The 19,348-nt window shown below is 38.1% G+C and overlaps 1 protein-coding gene across 1 annotated transcript in view; it reads left to right on the forward strand.

The window, feature by feature from the left end:
• The window catches only part of MIPEP (mitochondrial intermediate peptidase), a 64,491-nt gene that overhangs the window by 8,042 nt on the left and 37,101 nt on the right, over nt 1-19,348 (forward strand). The window contains exons 6-10 of the mRNA XM_079321074.1: nt 1,097-1,279; nt 3,795-3,951; nt 4,340-4,388; nt 5,049-5,109; nt 5,741-5,793. Coding sequence (XP_079177200.1) covers nt 1,097-1,279; nt 3,795-3,951; nt 4,340-4,388; nt 5,049-5,109; nt 5,741-5,793 — 503 coding nt within the window. The remainder of the gene's footprint in view (nt 1-1,096; nt 1,280-3,794; nt 3,952-4,339; nt 4,389-5,048; nt 5,110-5,740; nt 5,794-19,348) is intronic.

The following is a 19,348-nucleotide window of genomic DNA, read 5'->3' on the forward strand; positions in this document are numbered from 1 at the left end:
ATAGTTCATGTTATATATAAAGTTAATTCCATGTTTATTTGAATCATCCTCTCCCAAAAGATTTGTACAAAAGCTCTTCTACCAGATCGATTCCATAGAGTTATTCTGTTTGATGGTGTTTTGTGACCTAAAAAATGGTTCTAGAATATAATTTTTACAGTTACTTTGTCCAAAGAAAAACCCCAAAACTTCAGCTCTGGGGTTTATGTCAGATTTGACTATTGGTTCTATGATGCTTCATCTCCTTTCGATTATAATTACACTTTTTTTGCATGTTTTTATCTTCCTCCCCTGTCTATCCCACTTTTCTTGCTTGCTGCTTGGTATTTCTTTTCAATTCTCATTTAAGACTTTAGAAACCCTTCCCTTTTGTAAGTTGAAGTTTACTTCTCCTACAAAGAATTTCTGCTTTTTGAAATAAAACTGAAAGATATATTTTCAAGAGAAAGGGTGGGAATAGGAGGACAGAGATCACATTATGTGTTCTTTGGACTTTACAAATTATGTTGTATCTGTACCCTCAGCCTTTGTTTTTTTGAACTATGAATCCACAGACAATTGACACAATGCTGTACTAATGTGAGCAAGTTCACTGAAGTTCACATATTGCATGATTAAGTATATGAAATACTGTGATGATGATAAAACTCTAAATTACAAACTCCTAAGAGGAGGATTGAAATACTGTGAATAGTTTACAGTCTCCAGAAAACAGCACAATGCAAATAGGAAAAAGAGAACTTTAATTCTATATGTATTTTAGGATATCTCTCTCTCTAAGATGCTTCTTTTTTTTTATTCAGTGTTTTACATAGCAGTCAGTTACACCTGGCAAAGCTTATGTAAATCCTACTTGAACTCCAGTGTGCATTTTCTTACTGCAGAAACATGGGCATTTTCTCTGAAATTTCAATGCTTTATAAACATCTCATCTCATTGACTTGCCCTGCATTATGACTTTGTTGATTCCATAGGTATAACCTTAAGTGTTGTACTTTCTGCTTCATTTTTGAAAGAGTTCTCTAAGGTTTAAAAACTTTGAGTTCTGCTTGTACTGTGTCTGAAGGTAACATTTTGTGCTTTATTTTTCTTACAGCGTAAAAAGGCAGTCGACCTCAACGTCAGAATATTGGATTTATGTAATGAATTTCTGATAGGAACTCACATTCCCAACAAGATTGACAAACATGTTTTGCCAGAGCATATTCGGTATAATTTTACTGCTGAAGGCAATTACTTACGAGTTGCTGGTCTACATGCTGATTGTCCTGATGATCTGGTTTGTATTCCCTGACTTTACTTTGGCATCCTTTATACCAGAAGTGCATATCAGTTATTTGACTTGTTAGTGAGGCAAATGCATGTGATTTGTGATTATGCTGTTATTATTAACAAGGAAAAGCTTTTGTAGAATGTAATAATCAATGGCATTCTTGATAGTGGCTGAAATAATGGCTGTGCAGATCCTGAATGGCTGGAGGAAGAAGAGGGGCAGACTCTGGATTTTAGGCGAGCGCACTTAAGTTTATTCAGAGGTGGGATCCTGTGAAATGCTGTTCTGAAGGGTAAAGGAACTCAAGGAAGCAGGTAGTTCTCTAAAGGCAGAATTCTCCAAGCATGTGAGAATATTGAGATACTCAGTATTAGTGCATCCTGATCTTTAGAAAGCCAAGGAGATGCATCAGGAACTAGGCTTGACAAGCAGACAGTTCTTAACAAAGCTTCATCTCCAAAAGACAGCATACATGGAGTGGAAGCAGGTACAAGATCCAGGGGAGGAATGTAGTAACATTGCCTGTGTGTGTAGAGATGATGTTGGGAAGGTCAAAGCTCAACTGCAGTTGTGATTTGGAAGAGACATCAAAAGCAGCTAGAGAAAAGCCTGAATAAGGAAAACATCGCCTCAGTGCTGGGTAGAGTAGGTGACAGTGGTGGCAGACAGATAAAGCTGAGGTGCTCATCAATTTCTTTTACCTCAAGGTTCATCAGTGACTTTAGTCCAAGGTAGGATATTACAGTCTGGATTGGTGGACAATCAGATAGGTAATAAAAAACTAATTTCATGATCAGACTCAGAATACTGGTTGAAATGCACCCTACAGGAAGACTGATAATGGAACAATTCTTGCAAGGGTCTGTCCTGGGTCCCCTGTTTAACACCTTTATCAGTTACATAAGGGAAGTGACAGAGGGTTTGCCTACCAGATTTGCAGGAGAGAGCTAATGGGGAGGAACAGTCAATACACATGAAGGTCAAGGCTGACATTCAGAGTGCCCTAAAAGCTGGGATAATGGTTCAGTGGCAGTCTTACGTAATTCAGAAAGGATGAGAGCAAAGTCATACACCTGGAAATGGAGAATTCCTGGTTATAGGACAGGCTGGGGCTGCTTGGCTGGGTCTGGTCTGTGGCAAAGGCCCACAGTGTTGATGGGCAGCAAGCTGATCTTGAGCCTACAGTGACCCTGGCAACAAAGGGGCCAAGAGCACCTGGACTGGACTGGATTATCACCCCACTCTTCAGGAGTGTCTTCAACAGAGCCCAAGATGGGCAGTAACTGGAGTGCTTGCACTGTGAGGAGGGGCAGAGGGACTGGGGCTTGTTCACCCTGTAGCAGAGGTGGTCTGGGGGGGCCCTGACAGCACCCTGCCTGAACCTACAAGGGTGACATGGAGAAAACAGAGCCAGGCTCTTCACCGTGGTGCATGACAGGAGAGCAAGTGTCAAAAGACACAGGTTGAGATGAGAAATGGCAGTTGGAGTTTTTCCTGCACAGTGAAATAGTGAGGTCATACTGTCTCTCCCAGATGTGCAGGGTTTCAGGACCAGAAGTTTTGTGTGACTTGGTCTTAGCTTATAGCTGTCTTTGCTTTGTGCAGGAGGTTGGATTAGAGACCTCATGAAGTCCCATCCAATCTGACTTTTATCCTGGAAAAATATCTTAGTTATTGTTAATGTTGTTTTTCTAAAAAAGAATTAATTTAAAGTTATAAATTTAGTTGAGACTCATTGAAATGTGGCAGTGGCTCCCTAGACTAGGTACAATTCTAGGATCAGTAACATATTAAAATGGGGTTCATTCTTCACTTTTACTGTGTAGAGAGAAGCTTAGTTCAGATGAAGGCAAGTTGTTGCTGGATTTCTTGAGCTTATTCCATATGTAGAAAATAAAATTTGTGATTGGTTTGTAAAACATAAAAGCATTTTATAAAAGTTTTTGAGTCTCCAGATAATTTTTTTTTCAGAGTTATGAAAAAGACCCAAACTAACTAAAAAATATGAGAAAAGGAGAAAGTTTGTGAGCAGATGGGCAGACTAGTGATTTTTCTAGTACAAAACAAATAAGGCTCTTCCTCTCTTTTCTCTCCTCAGATCTTGTTTCTTTTTCTTGTCAGATCCTTCCTTAAGCAAATTTAGCTGGCATGCAGGAAACAATTTGGGTTTATTTTCAGAAGTTTTAATGAGTTAAGACAGCCCACAGAGTGGTCTGAAAAGCACTGATGCTGGCAGAAAGAGGGAGGTGATGAGGGACTGTTGACAGCAGTAGAGAGCAGGACCCTTTTTGGCAGTCTTGATCTGTTAGGTTGCCTCATTGCATTTCCTCATTCCACTTTTAATGGGTAAGAGAGCTGTAATTGTCAGGCAGTTGCAATTAGTACTGTTAAAAGGCTTTAGGCCTTTTCCCAACAATATCAGTGAAATAGGGCTGTTAAGCCAGATCTTCAGTTGCATCACTTGTTTCTGTTAAAAATTACTCTGTTGCAATGTGACTTTTTTTTTTTAATCTTGTGTTAGGTGCGAGAAGCTGCTTACAAGATTTTTCTCCACTCAAACTCTCAGCAGTTGGATCGATTGGAGGAATTGCTTGTGAGCCGAAACAGCCTGGCTCAGTTGGTTGGCTATGACACCTTTGCCCACAGGGCTCTTCAGGGAACAATGGCCAAAAATCCAGGTATAAAGCATGTATGGAAGGACATGCTAGGAAACCACATGTGTAATGGATGAGGTCAAAGGTTGTTCATTTCTTTAGCTAAGTTTACACATCCTTCTTCCAGTGAAGTGTTTTATTGCAGTTACATTTTGCTGTATGCCATGATCAGTAAATAACAGTACTCACTGAGGAGGATGTGTTTTGGTTCAGAATTGATGCTCACAGCTTAGATTATGAAGGTGGCATTATCTCAGCACATAACAAAGTAAATGTAGTACTAAATTCTCTGGAAATAATGTCAATGGAGTTGTTTGTTAAAAGATCTAAAGGAATTTTTGTTTGGAATATTCTTATGTAAATTAACATCCTTAAGGGAAAAGTAATTTTAATAATTCTCCCTTCCTTCTAGAAACAGTAAGACAATTTCTGGAGAAGCTTTCTGAGCAGTTGTCTAAAAGGTATGTCTTTTTCACTAAATTTTTTTTAACCATGTTCTTTATTTCAAAAATAGAGGGACTTGTTCACTAATAAGTTAGTCAGTGCTGCTTATTATGTGCTCTGATGAAACAAAAAGCAAGACTGCCCCAAAATTTTGAGAGGCAGCTTAGAATAAATTCTGTGTCTGTGATCAGAGAACACCCAGGACTGAATGCAAGAAATGCATTTAAGAGCAAACTAGAAAACCAAGTTGAAGTGTAGAACACCTCTCCTGGTCTTCTTGCCATATGCACAACTCCATATAATTTACGTGTATAAACAGATTTCTGTGTTTGTTCCTCTTGCCACCCTGAGCTCCACACAGCACAAAGCAGTTTCATCACTATATAAATGGGTATAATAATAATGGGTATAAATGGGGTGTATTGTAAGAATGAAAATGCTTTGGAGTTGTACAACCACAGGAAGAGGAACTGAATTTGAAAGTACCTGAATGGCAGAAGCAGAGTGAAAAGGTTTTTGTACTGTTGTACATGGCTCTGCTATTTTATATAGTTATTTTATATAGAACTATAAATCTCTGAGGATGGACATCTTATTAGGATGGAATATTATCATGTGCTGTATTTCACTGCTGAAGAATGTTTCATTAACATTTTTATCATAAAAACAATTTTCAGAACTCAAAAAGACTTTGAAATGATGACAAAGATGAAAACGAAACTCAACCCCCACAATTCAGTAAGTTACATTTCCATACGTGATTGTTTTCTTTCTTTTAAAAATATAGTAGAAGGTAATCATGTTCTACAATTACTTCTACTTTAGTGTACAAGATGATGTAGAATTAGAAACATTCTCTCTTCTGGCTTCAAATGCTTTCTGACTACTAAGCTTCTGTTTTAAAACCAAATATTGAATATGAGAGAGCTGTTGGTTTATACAGAGTGATACTGAGATAACCAAAACATAAAGCAGTGAAAGGGAGTATCACTTTGCTTTGAATTGACTCATTTGAAAAATAAAGGCTGTACTTCAGTTGAATTCAAGTCCAGTTTATGTAGTACATTGAATGTATCTTAATACTGTACATATCTAGGTTTATCTTTTTATTTGCACTGAGTGTATTTCTTGAAATCTGGTATGAAGTTCTGTCATAGTTGAATAAGAAGACTAATCTTCAAGAACTGTTAAAAAAGTTTTCAGGTTATGATATATGATGCTATTTTTGGTTTGAGCCCTAACTGTTTTCCATTATGTTTAAAATTCTGTGACTTGCTGAAACTGAAGAAATACTCAAATGAAACCAAACTTTTACTTTGGATTCACTTGTTTTCCATTATTGCAATTATAAGCTGGAATTCTTTTTCAGATGCTGATGCCGTGGGATCACCCCTACTACAGTGGAGTCCTTCGTGCTGAGAGGTAAGCTCCTTATGTTGCTGATTGTAATGTAAATGAGTGTCCTTGCAATAAAGACAAAGTCCTCAATATAAACAGGATTTTTTTCTTTGAAGATGTACCTCTATATGAAAAAATGAATATTATCTGGTGGGAGCATTGTTTGTAACATTTTTGTTACTGCTGGAATGCGTGTAGAAGTTTTTGACTCCTGTGTTGTTTTGCAGAGAAGTGGTCCTCTTTGAAGATGAAAGAGGATGAAGCAGTTTCAGGACAGATAAAAGATTTCTTGCTTTGCTTTTAGTTCTTAGCTGGGCTGTAATAATGTTTAAAAATAAATTTTGAACACTGAATACAATTCAACTCCTCTTCATATTTTAACTTCATTGTGCTTCTTACCAAATGTGCAACTTCATCCTCTTCTGCAGACTTGAAATAGAAACTTCTTCAATGAATCTTTACTGCTTATGGATAGAATTCCTTTTTATCTCTCTTGCAAAGGCTGTGAAATAAATCCTTTACTCAGACTTAATAGTGCACAGGGCCTTTGCACATAATGAGATGTCAGCTCTGAAAGATGTAAGCCCTGCATGTTGCCTTTATTAGAACAGCAGCAGTGAAACCTTTTAGGTTTCTGTTGGAAAAGATAATTAAAAGTTATACTGCTCTCACAAGGGGTTTAGAAAAAAAATCTTTCTTCACTGCAGGTTTGTTTTTTTTTTGTTTTTAAACAAATAGACTGAATGTATCTGATTCAAATAGTAGTTTACTCTGTATCAGAAAGCTCTGGTAGTATAGACATGCATGGAAAGATTGGCAGCAACTGGCCTGGTTGTTTTCAGAATTGGTGTGTGCCATGAGCACAAATTTAGAACATTAGGTGTAGAAGGCACTGTGGTTGTTACTTTTCCTGGAGAAGTGTCTTCTGATGCTGATTGTCCTTAGTCTTACTGTCCTTCTTAGATCTCCTCATGAACCTAACTATCTCATAATTGAGTTGCTGATGATCGCAAGTAGATTTTTCTGTCTTTTTGGCATTTGAAAGAAAAATATTTCCTCTCCTTGGGGGGCTTTGTAAGAGACTCAATTACTTTAAGAATTGTGTGGTGGCTTTGTGAAGGGAGAGCTGCAGGTAAGACAGACCTAGGCATTAGCAGTGTATCTTTGCTATTTTCTTTGTATTCAGGCACCAAGTCTGGAAGCTGTATCTGAGTCTCCTGAGTCTAAGTAGAGTCTCCCTGGTTACAGTGAAGGATTGGGGCCCAATGTTTTTCTCCCTCCAGCTTGTTGCTGGCAGGTATACAAGCATCTACAAGACTGGGGGGAAAAGAATAGTATTCTTTTCCATTGTGTGCAGAGCTGCTCCACTTTAACACAAGAGTATGGACCTTTCACAGTTCTGTTTTCTGTTGTCTGTCTTTGGAAAAAGTGTTTGATCTGACTGACTGAACATTGGTTCTGCTCATATTGTGGGTGTTTAACAGGGTACTGGACACTGGTAATCAGCTCTGAAAACTAGAACTCACTTCTCCCCTACACAGTGTTAAGGATTGTGCTTTATGAGTGAAACTAGGCAGGATAATTCATACAATAACCAGAGGATGGGAATATACCTTGTCATATCTGTGCCCTGTTATCTGCTATTCAAATGGGATTCTCCTATGCTTTAGCTTGTATTTGTACCTACCTTGTTTGACCACATCCCTTCTTGAAAGCCCTATGGGTGCTATGGTATGTTCAGGTCAGCAGTTTTGTAACTGGAAGATGAGAACTGTATCTACCACACAAACCTTCATGCTTGGCTGGAGTTTGACTTTTGGCTGTTTGTTGTTGTTCTCTTCCTAACTGAGACAATTATCTTGTACTATTAAATTATTCATCTAAGGAAAAGTGATGTTGTTTTCCTTGGTTGATTGGTTGGTTTTTTTTCCATGGGAAAATGATTGAAAATTGGTTTTTTTGAATTATTGTTTTTCTTTTTCTTTTTATTTATAAGCTCAATAAATTACTTTTTAAAATTCTATTTTATTTTGCATTTTTTCATCTTGGAATCACAAAATATGTTTTCAGAGAAGATGCACTTAACTGTCATGCATTTCTCCTGTTCTTTGTTTAGTCTATCATATTTTTTTGTTCTCCATGGATTTCTTTCTTTTGGGAGAAATTTACTTTTAGCTTTAGGTCTTTAACAGAAATGCTATGGTTGTATTTGTTGTAGTGCTGTGCACATAGTATGGCTTTTGTATTTGTCTCTCATGTTTTGGGACTCAGTAGTTTGCATGGTGGATTTTTGTATTAGGATTTTATTTTTTCTTCTGCTTAGTAAAACATTTTTGTTGAAAGGGAAGCAAACGTATGCTTTTGGGTATTCCTTTTAGACTACTGTTGTCACTGTTGCTCCAGCTGAAGTACTTACCCAGAGTTTCCCAGATATTGTCAGGTACATAAGATGCAGATTATCTTTACAAATATAGGTACAAAGAAAGAAACTACCGGGATTTAGTTCTTGATTTAAGTAACTCAGCACTAGGGGGTGCAAGAAGTACTAGATGGAACAGTGTGTTTACTGGAAAATGTTTACTATCTCTTAGTTTGGCCTATTCAGCCAATCCTCCAGATTTTGGCCAGCTATATCTCAAATGGCACTGAAACTCATGACATATTTTTAAGGCATCGATTTTGTCTTTGTAGCATGCTGTGTATTTTAAATGTATTTATATCTTTTATCTTCTATATACACATTTAGTCTCTACTATAACAGGATTAAGGAAACAAATCCTTCACTAGATTTCTAGTAACTAGTTTTAAGAGTTGGATATTTGCTTCTGAAGGATGCCCTGCTGCGTTAGGGCAGTGCAGTTCTGGTGCTGTGTGCTGTGGCATGGGGTTGGTTTTTGTCGCTGCTTTCCTGGGCGTTACCGACCGTTGCTGCTCTTCTGCCACCTGAACAGCAGGAGGCGCTCCAGACTCAAGCCACAGAGTTGCGGTTGTGCTGTCTAAACCCGGCCACAACAATTTTGTTTCTGTCAGCTTTCACCAAGTCCTTTCCCTGGAAACTTGATCCTACTTCAAAAGTGTAAGCCTCCCATTGATGGGAACAGGATATTTTACCTTTTTTTTTTTCTTTTTTTTTTTTTTTTTCCCAGACTATGTTAAGTAGCTTCTCTGGCTTTAAACCTACACTTAAGACTGTGTAATGTTTTTGTAGCTGTAGTTTGAGAGGCAGGGAAAATACATGTCGGGATAAATGTACTTTTAGGAGAAACAGGAGACAAAAGTCTGAAATTCATGGTAGTAGTATCTTAAAAGAAGATAGAGTAATTAGGAAAACCTCAAGAATTTTGGCAGGCTAAGGGTAATAAACCAGTGAATGCTAGAACATGCTTCAGCATCTAACAAGTAAGAAGATGCCTAATATGTATATTATAAAAATAATAATGTTGCATTTTAGTGCAGACAAGTACCCAAGTATTAATTAAATTGCATTACTTCTCAGTAAATGCGTCTGTAATTCTCAAGGCCCTGATCTAGCAAAGATGTGGTAGTCCTGCTGACTTCTTCTGGGTCAGAGAAAAAAGCACAAGAGAAAATCACCCCAAAAGGCTGTGAGAGGCTTTTTGAGGTCAGCCATTTACCTTGAAGGTAGGATTGGCAGTGCTTACTCACTTCTGACAGAGGTGCAGAACTGTTCTTGAGAACCATCAGCAGTGAGCTTTGTGTATTTGGTATTGAATCTTGTTACCTTAATCTGTGATTCTTGCCAGGCTGGGTTGACTTTACTGGCTATAATTCACTTGTTAGGACTTTTGCCAAAATGTCTCAGATTTTGTTCCACTTGAAGCTGTTATGTGCTTGCAGAGCACTGACTGTGCCAGCCCCTTTCTTTGGGGCTGCAGAAGGAAGTAAGATCAGCCTTGAGGATGACAGATCAATGCAAAAGTAAGTTAGTTTCCTGATGAATAGAAAAATGACAGCTGCAGGCATTTTGAATCTTGGGGTGCCAGCTTAGCAGAAATTACGAATAAATCACCTCCTTTCTTGTTTGGACTGTACATAGGTTGCTGGCTTCAGGGAAGGGTGGACACCATTTCTGAGTTTTTTCAGAGGGTAGGTTCAGTACCAAGATATTAAAATGTGACTGGATGTTTCACAAGTTCCCAAAAGCAAATTGAGGTTTGCAAGTTACTAGTAAAAAACTTGTTCATAGCTGCTTTTTGAAAAATTATTTTTAGTTTTATGAAATGCTGTTCTCTCTAGGGAATGCCATGTGGAAGAATAGCCCAGACCCTTTGCAGAACGTGAGAAAACTGTCACTCTGTTCAATTTGAAAGCTGAAGTGCAAAAGTAATGCAAATATAACTAGGAAATCATTCAACCGAAGTGTTCAGAGAGAAGGAGAACTTTCTGTAACAAATTATTTATAAGAAAGGGAAGGCATGCCTTCTGTTAAATCAACTAATGTAGGTATAGAAAGTCCACTTCAAGTCACTAAAGCTAGTGAATTAAGCTTTTTGGAGGGAAACCTGGAAGTTGTTGAAAAGCATTGCTGTGAAGCAGAATTCAGCTTTCAAAATTGTATCTTTATTCAAGACATTGTGGAAGAACAAATAAATTGTTGCTTTGAAAACAAAGTCAAATCTAAAAGTTGTGTGCAGTGTTGATACCAATATTCCAAATTACCTCTTGGCCTCCTTCAAAATATTCTAGGAAGTACAATTAGCAGAAAGAAAAAAGAAATGTGAAATACTGGTGCTACTTTATGGTTGATGAGAGTACAAAGGCTTTCTATTATTATTATTATTATTATTGCTATTATTTTTGAGAAATCCAGAGTCTTCTATAAATCATGGTTAAGAGTCTCTCTTTAGGTAAAGAATTAAGTTTCATAGTCTGGCATGTAATGAAAATTGGAAGGGGTTTTCCTTGTCTTGATCTCTTCAAGTTAACCTGAGGGGTTCATCTCACTTTCATCTTTACTAACATGATCTTTTCAAGTTTCTTTGGAAGTTTTGACAGGATCTGTTTTATTAGATATAGTTAATTTCATCTTCTGTATTTTTGTGGATGTCAACAGAGTAATAATTTTTCTCACAAAAACCCCCAAAGAAGTCAGGATATATCAGGGACTATATTTAATAGCCACCAATAAGAATTTTTGCCTGGCAGCTATTATTAAAAGTCTGAATGCTTATGTTCTGAAGAACAGTGATCCTGATTCAAATATCCCTAATGTTCAATTTTATAAAAAGCATTCTTAATAGAATAGATGAAAGTCATGTTGCACAAAACAGTCTTAGTCTTGTTCCATAGATACAGCTTAAATTAAAGTGATTTTGAATCTGCATTTTATTTAGACCCAGTGAAGTCATACAAGCTTAGAAATAATTATTTGTAATCACATGCTACATCTTTGTTTCTCATAAGGTCAAAGCCTTTTTGTTTGAAGCCTGCTGTTCTTGAAGAATAAGCAAACCTCATTGTGTCAGTTAACTTGTTTTATAATAGTTTTTTTAATTGGTTTGGCTACTTTGCTTCTCTTAAAAATACTACTGTGCTGCAAACTGTGAAAGTAAAGTGTCTGGATTTCTTAAATGTAGTTTATCCTTTAATAAAAAGCAGGAATTTACATTAAAGAAACTGCAGCTTTCTTTGATATTTCTACTTTTGTAAGGAGGGTACTGAGATTTCATAAAGTCAGCTCAAAATCTGACATAGAGTATATGAGAAAATTTTCATTCTTTCCAGGGCATGCAAATGCTTTGGCATTTGAAATCAGATGTTCAGAGTGAATTAAGTTACTGGAATATGCAAAATGAATACAGAGCAAACCTATTATGTTCAAGTTTATGTGTCTCAGTCTTTTACAGTTTTCAACGTGTAAGCATGAGAGTTATGCAATTCTATAGGAGAAACAAATAATTTAAGATTCATTATTATAATAAAAGGGACCTCTTTGAGTCTTGATTTGTATCTTTCTTAAGTCAAAGCAGCTTAACTGAAAGTTTGGCACAGAGGAAAATATTCTTTTCCACTGCAGAGGAGTTCATGTATGTATTTGCTGATCTGCTACTGATTTGTGCAGAGTGAGTGTGTGTTAGTGTTCCCTTTTTTTTTTTTTACATAAATATTATATTTCCTACATCAAAACTAAAAGCAACTTTAAAAAAATTAATATCTAGGCATGTACAAAACCCTTGATTTCAGGAAGTCTTCTTTTAGATTAATCATTGTGTTTTCTAATGGGTGTGTGTGTGTCTATAACGGATAGAAGTTTTGATATTTCCTTTTCCTGTTCTTCCAGAATTATACTCAGATCCTTTAAGTTTCACAGAATGGCTTAAGAAATTTTTTGTGCTCAAGTTCAAGGGTAGTTGGGTAAATCTTTTTGTAGCAGTGCAAAGTGCAAATGTTAAAAATCAACCAATACCTGTTTTGTTGGGTTTTTTTTGTTTGTTTTTTTTTTGTTACCTGAGATACACTAGAGGAAATGTTACATCATAAGAAATCTTTTTGTCTGGAGTATATAGTTCTCTGCAAAGGTAACACCATTTGAGATCCATCTCTTTTGCTTGCATTTTCAAAGGCATATTCCCATAGAAAATGCTGTGATCTTCATCCTTTTGGGATTCAACTATACAACATTCCAGTCAGGGAAGCTTAAATTCCAGAAAGAAGCAAGAGCTCATACCTGAGCTCTAGACTTGTGCTAGTTACCTGTAATTGATACCTTACTAAGCTTGAAAGTGTAATATTTGTGTCTGTTCTTCTCTGATGGCATAGGCATCCTAAGGCCCAGAACTCACATTTTAAGCAAAAGGGTATCCAGGCAGGGTGTTTGATTCTTGCCCTGGCTTGCTTAGCTGCCCTGAATCCTTTTTCTTCCTTAGGAAATGCCATAACTATGTTTCCATGTGTTTTCTGGCTTTGGAGACAGCAGTACAATGTTCTGCTGGTGATGTTACTCTGCCATGTGCATCATCCTCCCCACTGAAGAGTCTGTCTCCTCTTCTGGTGCTGCAAATTACAGCATACAAGAAAACCTGTCTTCCAGCTCTTCTTTGCAGTAGTTATTGTAACTAAATGTTGTCTGTCTCCAGAACATTAACTTTTCTTCCTAATAGCAGTAACCCTTAGCAGAAATTTTACTGGTAGCAGAGTGCCTGTTACTGTAGTTCAGTGTGGGTCATGATAATTTCCTTTCTGATTTCTTTTCCCAAAAGTACTTGAGTGCACTTCCTGTTATAGATAAAATCGTAACTTGTCTGAATAAATGTGGAGGCAGCTTGCCAAAGAGTGTGCTCATAATAAAGCAGCTGCTTCTTGCAGTTTTATTTCAATTTTTTTCTCTTTGTTTTAAATAGAAGGCACAAAGCTGTACAACTGTTCAAGCAGACAATTGATAACAGCTTGAAAATTCCGTACAAAGTGATTCTTAGAATGGTTGCAGCTTTAACACGTAATATAATAAAAATAATTATATGCACAGTAAGGTCATCAACATTTATTAACACTAGATTATGAAGATAGCTTTGCTCTGACTAGTGAGCATTTCAAGGGCAGGCTCTGCTGAAGCACTTTGGGAATTCTGCTTTTTCTGTAGAGTCAGTCAGTATCAGCTAATTCATTGACTGAAATAGTTGTCCTTTCATTCTGTTGATTGAATAGTAATGTGCAGTGGAATCCCAGAATCACAAAATTGTTATGATTGAAAGATACCTCTGGAGATAATCTTGTCCAACCCCTTGCCAAGGCAGGAATTCCTTGGTTTTCATAAGGTTTTGTTGGGAGGCTTTAGTCTGCATTGACAAATACACTGGGTTTCATGTTTGAAACAAGCATCAAAGAAGCACCATACACCTGGGACAGAAGATGGGGAACTTTGAGTTTTCTCTTTAGCTTCAGGAGAAATTAATTTTACAGTCTTGGATCAGCCCTCAAAATATGTCTGCATCCTACGCAGACAAGTTCTGTCTTTGTTACTGGGCAATTTAAAATGCTAAAGGAGTGAATTGAGAGAAGTCTTCTTCAAGTTTTATGTGGTCTTAGAAAATCTGGCCTGGGTCAGAGTGTGTTTTGAGGATACAACCTGAGACCCTTTAACAGCATGAGAAATTTGGTTGAAAGGACTGAGGGAAGAGAAGTTTGGATTGCTGTCACAATCACAGTCCCCATTGCTGCCAAAAAGTTGAGCTACCATGTTTTTAGATTGGTATGAATTTGAATGCCAAAATACTGTGCCTGGGAAATGTGTTCTTGCAGTTCCACTAATGTGATGAAGCTGTCAGTAACTGAGATTGGGTAATCATTTGCTAGCTAGCAGATGCCTTTTGCTTGTCATCTGGAAACAATGAAGTTGCTAATGACTGCTACCACTTGAGTGTCTGAAATCAACCAAAAATCTTCAACAAGGGAACATCTACTTTGTAAACTACTCCAAATACTTTTCTACCCACACCCATATGCCAGATTTAAGTTTTAGAGATCTAGTAGAGATTGTAGCATTTCTTGTTCTGTTCACTTAGTATTTTTATTTTTGAGGAAGATTCAAATCTTTTTATTTCTTCTCTTTTCCCCATTGTCCTCTCATCTTACCTAGTGTTAAGATTTTATTTTTCAGTGAGTAGCATGAAATCTTGAAGGTGGGGGTTCAGAAGAGAGTCAGTCATATGCTTGCTCTTGCCACTGAAAGGCAAGATCATCTATCAGTAATAATTCCAGGAATTGAGGTTTTGGTTATAGAACATCAGTTTCAGATAGCTGAGGTTTTGCCTAATTGCTGTTCCTAAGTAAGCCCAAAGAGAAATTTTTCCTGGAATCAGTGCAAGTTTGGGGTTAGGTTTTCTTCACTTACAGTTGGTTGTACTTCATTTGTAAAAACAGAGCTCATGTATGAGGTAGGACCAAATTCAAAACTTGGGAATTGAATCTGTGTTTTGGTGTCTGGAATGATTACTGCTTAGTGGGTATAGACTGGTATTTAGACAAAGATTTTTGAAGATGTATTACACACTTTTTGGAGGAGTAGCTTTTTTTTCTCAGTACCCAGTACTCATTTTGGAGGACTTTTGGTTATTATAATCTGATTGTGATAATTGCACTATACTATGGATTTTAACCCCTTTCTGCATAACTCCTAGGACATTGCACTGGCTAGCAAAAAATGGATGCCAGATAATTCAAGATATAATAATCTCTGCTGACTGCTGCCAGGTGTGTTCAAAAGTAAGTTAAGTATTGGGTCTGTGGCATAAGATACTAGGTGGTAGTTGAGGATTTTTCAGTATCTTCAGCTTTGATTTCTTTTTTGTACACTGGTGTAATAAGCAAGACAGAAATAGACAATTGAGATCAGAAGTAGAAACATTTTTTGTTTTGGCATTCTGAATAAATAATGTTGTTTTTCAAAACTTTTTTCAATTTTTCATTGGCAAGAAGAACATTAACACACATCTTTCATTAAATGTGGGAGAGGTTTGATCCTGGCAATGTTCTACCAGAAGGGACTGACCTTAACTTTGTGTAGTTTCTATTAAAGTGGTTGTTTAGTCAGGACCTCATTGTACTCAAAATGTCAAGATTGTGACATCTTCAAACATTAGCCAGAGTAGGGGGACTAGTTCCTCTGGGAAGTCTGCCTTAAGGCATTAGTCTGTTACTGCTATTTTTCTGGGGGGCTGGATTAGTATCATGCTTTTTCCAAAGGACAGAACTATTGCAGACTGACTTCCTGCCACCCCCCCACCCCCTCTCCCACTTTGGACAGTGACAGTATACTACAAAGTATTTACCAGAAAGCCTTCCCATCCTTTTCATCTTAGGGTAGGGTCATGGGGACATTGTGCATATTCAAGGAGTGCTGAGAATGAGAAATAGGCACTGGTCTCCTCCCTGCAATATATTAATTTTAGCTGTTCTATCCATGAAGAAATACCGTTGCTTTCTCCTGCTGGTGCCTATCTGTTTTTGACTGAAATGAAAGTAAAGTTGAGAGCTTGTTTTTTTCCACCCCTCCAGCAAACATATTAATCCAGTATTTCAACTGAATGTGATGATCCTTTGCAATTAGTATGAAACATTGTCTTCCTCTGATAAAGCTGGAATCTATCTCATGCAGTAGCTGTGTGCTCTTGGTCCTAGGCTTCATGTGACATCTTCACAAAATAGTTGAGGTTTTTCACTGGAGGCCATTTGATCCAGCTGCCTGGTAAAGCAAGGTCCCCTAGAGCTGTGTGTCCAGGATCATGTCCAGACAGCTTTTCAGTATCTCCAAGTTGCAAGACTTTGTAGCTTCTAAGGGTAACCTGTGCCACTGCTTGCTAATCCTCACTGGGAAAAAAATGTTTGCTAATGTTAAGATGCAACATCTCGTGTTCCATTCTGTGCCCCTTCCCTCCAGTCCTGTCACTGGGCAGCACTGAGAAGAGCCTGACTCTGTCTTCTTTGCACCCTTCCTTCAGGAGTTTATACTCCTTAGTAAGATCCTTATGAGCCTTCTCTTTCCCAGGCTGAACAGTGTGGCCATGTCTCTCTTTCTGATGAGCCAAGCACTGCACTTCAGCACTGGACACGGTGCTGAGCAGAGCAGAAGGATCACCTCCCTCAGCCTGCTGGCCATGCTTTTCCTAATGCACCCAGGATGCCATTCACCTTCTTTGTGGCAAGGATCCCTCTCTGGCTCACCAGGATCCCCAAGCCCCTGGCTGCAGAAATCCTTTCCTCTGGGCCTGGGTGTCTCCAGCACATACTGATGCCTGGGATTGTTCTCCCCACTTCCAGGGGAGAAACTTTTTGAAGTTTCTGTCCACTCATTTGTCCTGTAAAGGTGCCAGTGGATAGAAGCAAGACCTCTGACATATCAGCCACTCCTCCCAGTTTGGATAACAGTTTGGTGTTACCTGCCAACAGCTGGACAGGACTGAACCCAGTATTGACCCCTGGAGCACACTACTGGTTCTTGGCCTCCAAGCAGCCATTGTGGCACTGATCCCTCCCTCTGGGCTCTGCAAAGATCTTATAGGAGCCAGTGCCAAAGGGCTCACTGAAGCCCCAGGAGGTGACATGCACTGCTCTCCCCTTTTCTGCCAACCAGTTATTTCATCATATAAGGATATCACATTATTTAAGCATGACTTGCCTTTTGTTGCTTTGAATCTATTCTGACTCCTCCTGGTAACATTCTTGTCTTTCATATACTTGGAAACTGTTTCCAGGGTTAGCTGGTCCATGAAAAAAAATTCTGCTCTTTAGAAAAATTTGAGCAGTCTCTACACGTCTTTTGATTTTCCTTACTTCTTGTGTAAAAGTTATCTAATTTCATGAAATGTTTTCAAGGGTGCTGTTGATTTCTTGTTATTTTCATGTTCTCTTATCCTGCAGCTGAACTCACTGTTGGAAGCTACACATTTTAATTTCCTGCAGCTGTGAAAATTAGATGTTTTTTTATGATTGTGAGCTGTTGGTAGTGTTAAATTTTGATTTACTGAAGTGTGTGTTCGTAGTACTGTATTGTATGGGTACTTTCTTGAAATATCTTGTCTCTCTTCTCTGACTGGGCAGGGATGAAATGGTATGGGATGATAATGGATATCTGGGCAGAGGAGAGTGTGCAGGCTTTGCACATAAGTGTAGCTTTGGCAGGACTGATTGAAATGCACTCATCAAAAAAGCCCTGCAAAGAGCTTTTGTGCAATGAAACCACTTGAGCTTGTCTGCTTTGTGTATTGAGACAGTACTTTTGTATCCAGATATTAGTTAAAGAAACAATTCTTTGAATTGCAAATTAAAAACTCAGTTTACTATTCAGTGGCATGTAGGATGATAGTAGAAGATTTTAAAGTGAGATGACAAAAACCAGTTCTAAACTTTTATGGAGGTTGTTATGATTTGCTGCCAAAAGAAGGGTCATTTTAACAGCTCTTGTAGTCTCTATACAGGGAGAGCTTCAGAGCAGAATCAGGATGTCTGAAACACTTAGTGATGTGTTTCAGTTTTTGTGGTAACAGTCTGGGCAGAAGGCAATCACTGGGAGATTCTATTGAAGTGTGGAGACATCTGAGATTTACCTGCTAAAGCTTCCCAAAAAGCGCCACTGTTGAAAGCATTGCAATTCTTAGGAATTACTGACTTAAAAATTCTGAGGATATTCAACACATACCCTGTAATTCTGTACTTGGAGGTGGAAGGGGAGCTCTGTGTATCAATCAGTGTCCTTACTGCTCCAAGTTTCTGTGGCTTATGTGGAAATTAACTCATCTCTTCTGCTTTATTCTAGAGACTTGCTTTCAATCTTTTTATCTAAATTGATCTAAAGTGATATATATAATGCTTATTTCCTTGGGTGTAGTGACTTTTTGAATAAGAAGGAAAATGTGCATATGGAAGAGTGTGGTGTGTGAATTTAAGTGTGAAGTTCTTGAAAAAGTGTGTCAGTGTGGTAGAGGCAAAATCTGCTTTCTTTTCTGTGTTCTAGTATAGTTTAAAATAGAATGGAATACACTGGCTCTAACTTCTTATATTTGAAAATAAGCAAAATCTTGTACCACACAGTATTGTGGCTTAGAGGATTAACCTCACCCTGCTGTGCCTCACAGCTCAGTGATGCCCATCAGTGAATCAGAGCTGAAAACAGCACTCAGTTGTAAACAGCACTTTGGCAAATGAAGTATCCCCAGTGGACTTCTTTTTGAGGTCTTCTCTGTAGGAGTGGGAAGGAAGGAAGGATTGGTGTGTGGGTATTGACTAGTTGGTTAAAACAGTATGGTTCTCATCTTTGGTGTCCAGCTATTGTAGTCTAGCTGATGCAAGTTTAAATTTCAGTGGCTGTGATTGTCTAGAGTTAAACAGTCTTTATTCTGAGACCCTAGAAAATTATATAAAATAACACTTGGGCTTTGTATGTGAAATGAGACAAGAATATTTTTTGCTGTTTGGGGTGCACACACAACTACAGATTCCAGTTCTGACTTTCCTGTTGTCTGAAAAGTGTGGTGCAGATCAGTTTGTGAAAGGTGTAATTTTGCAAAGCATTTCTTTGCTTGATACACTTGTAGTGTGTTTACTTTTTAGGGTCAGAGTCTCAGGGAGTGTAAACCCTTTTACAGAGTGCATCTCTGAACTACTTTCTGAATCTTTTGTTCATTTTCAGTTTATATGACTGCATGCAGATGTATGATATCTTCCTTCTTATGAATGTCTTCTGTGCTACAGCATCTTGAACATAGTTGGTTGAGGTTAGGCTCAGGAAGCTATGTTGGCCATGTTTGAAATCCATGTCACATACTAGAATATTCAGGTGGCTCACAGCTGTAAAATTTTTTCTGTGTGGTTCAAGAGAGTCCCCAGAGCTTGAGGTGTGATTTTTGTGTGGGAGGTGGTTGTGTCTGCTTGGTGTTTCTGTTGCTGCAGTGAAAGGCAAGACTGCAGAGTCAGCAGTGCTTACCAGTTGGTTTCCTGCCCTAGCTGAGGATTTGGCTTACACCACAGCCAAAGCCAGCTTGTTTTTCTGATCAGTCACACGATGCAGCCTTGGCATGGGAAAGGCACTTGAGTGCCAGTGACCTCTTGAGTATCAAAAGCCACT

Source organism: Erithacus rubecula, assembly GCF_903797595.1.
Source record: "Erithacus rubecula genome assembly, chromosome: 1".
Classification (NCBI taxonomy): Eukaryota; Metazoa; Chordata; class Aves; order Passeriformes; family Muscicapidae; genus Erithacus; species Erithacus rubecula.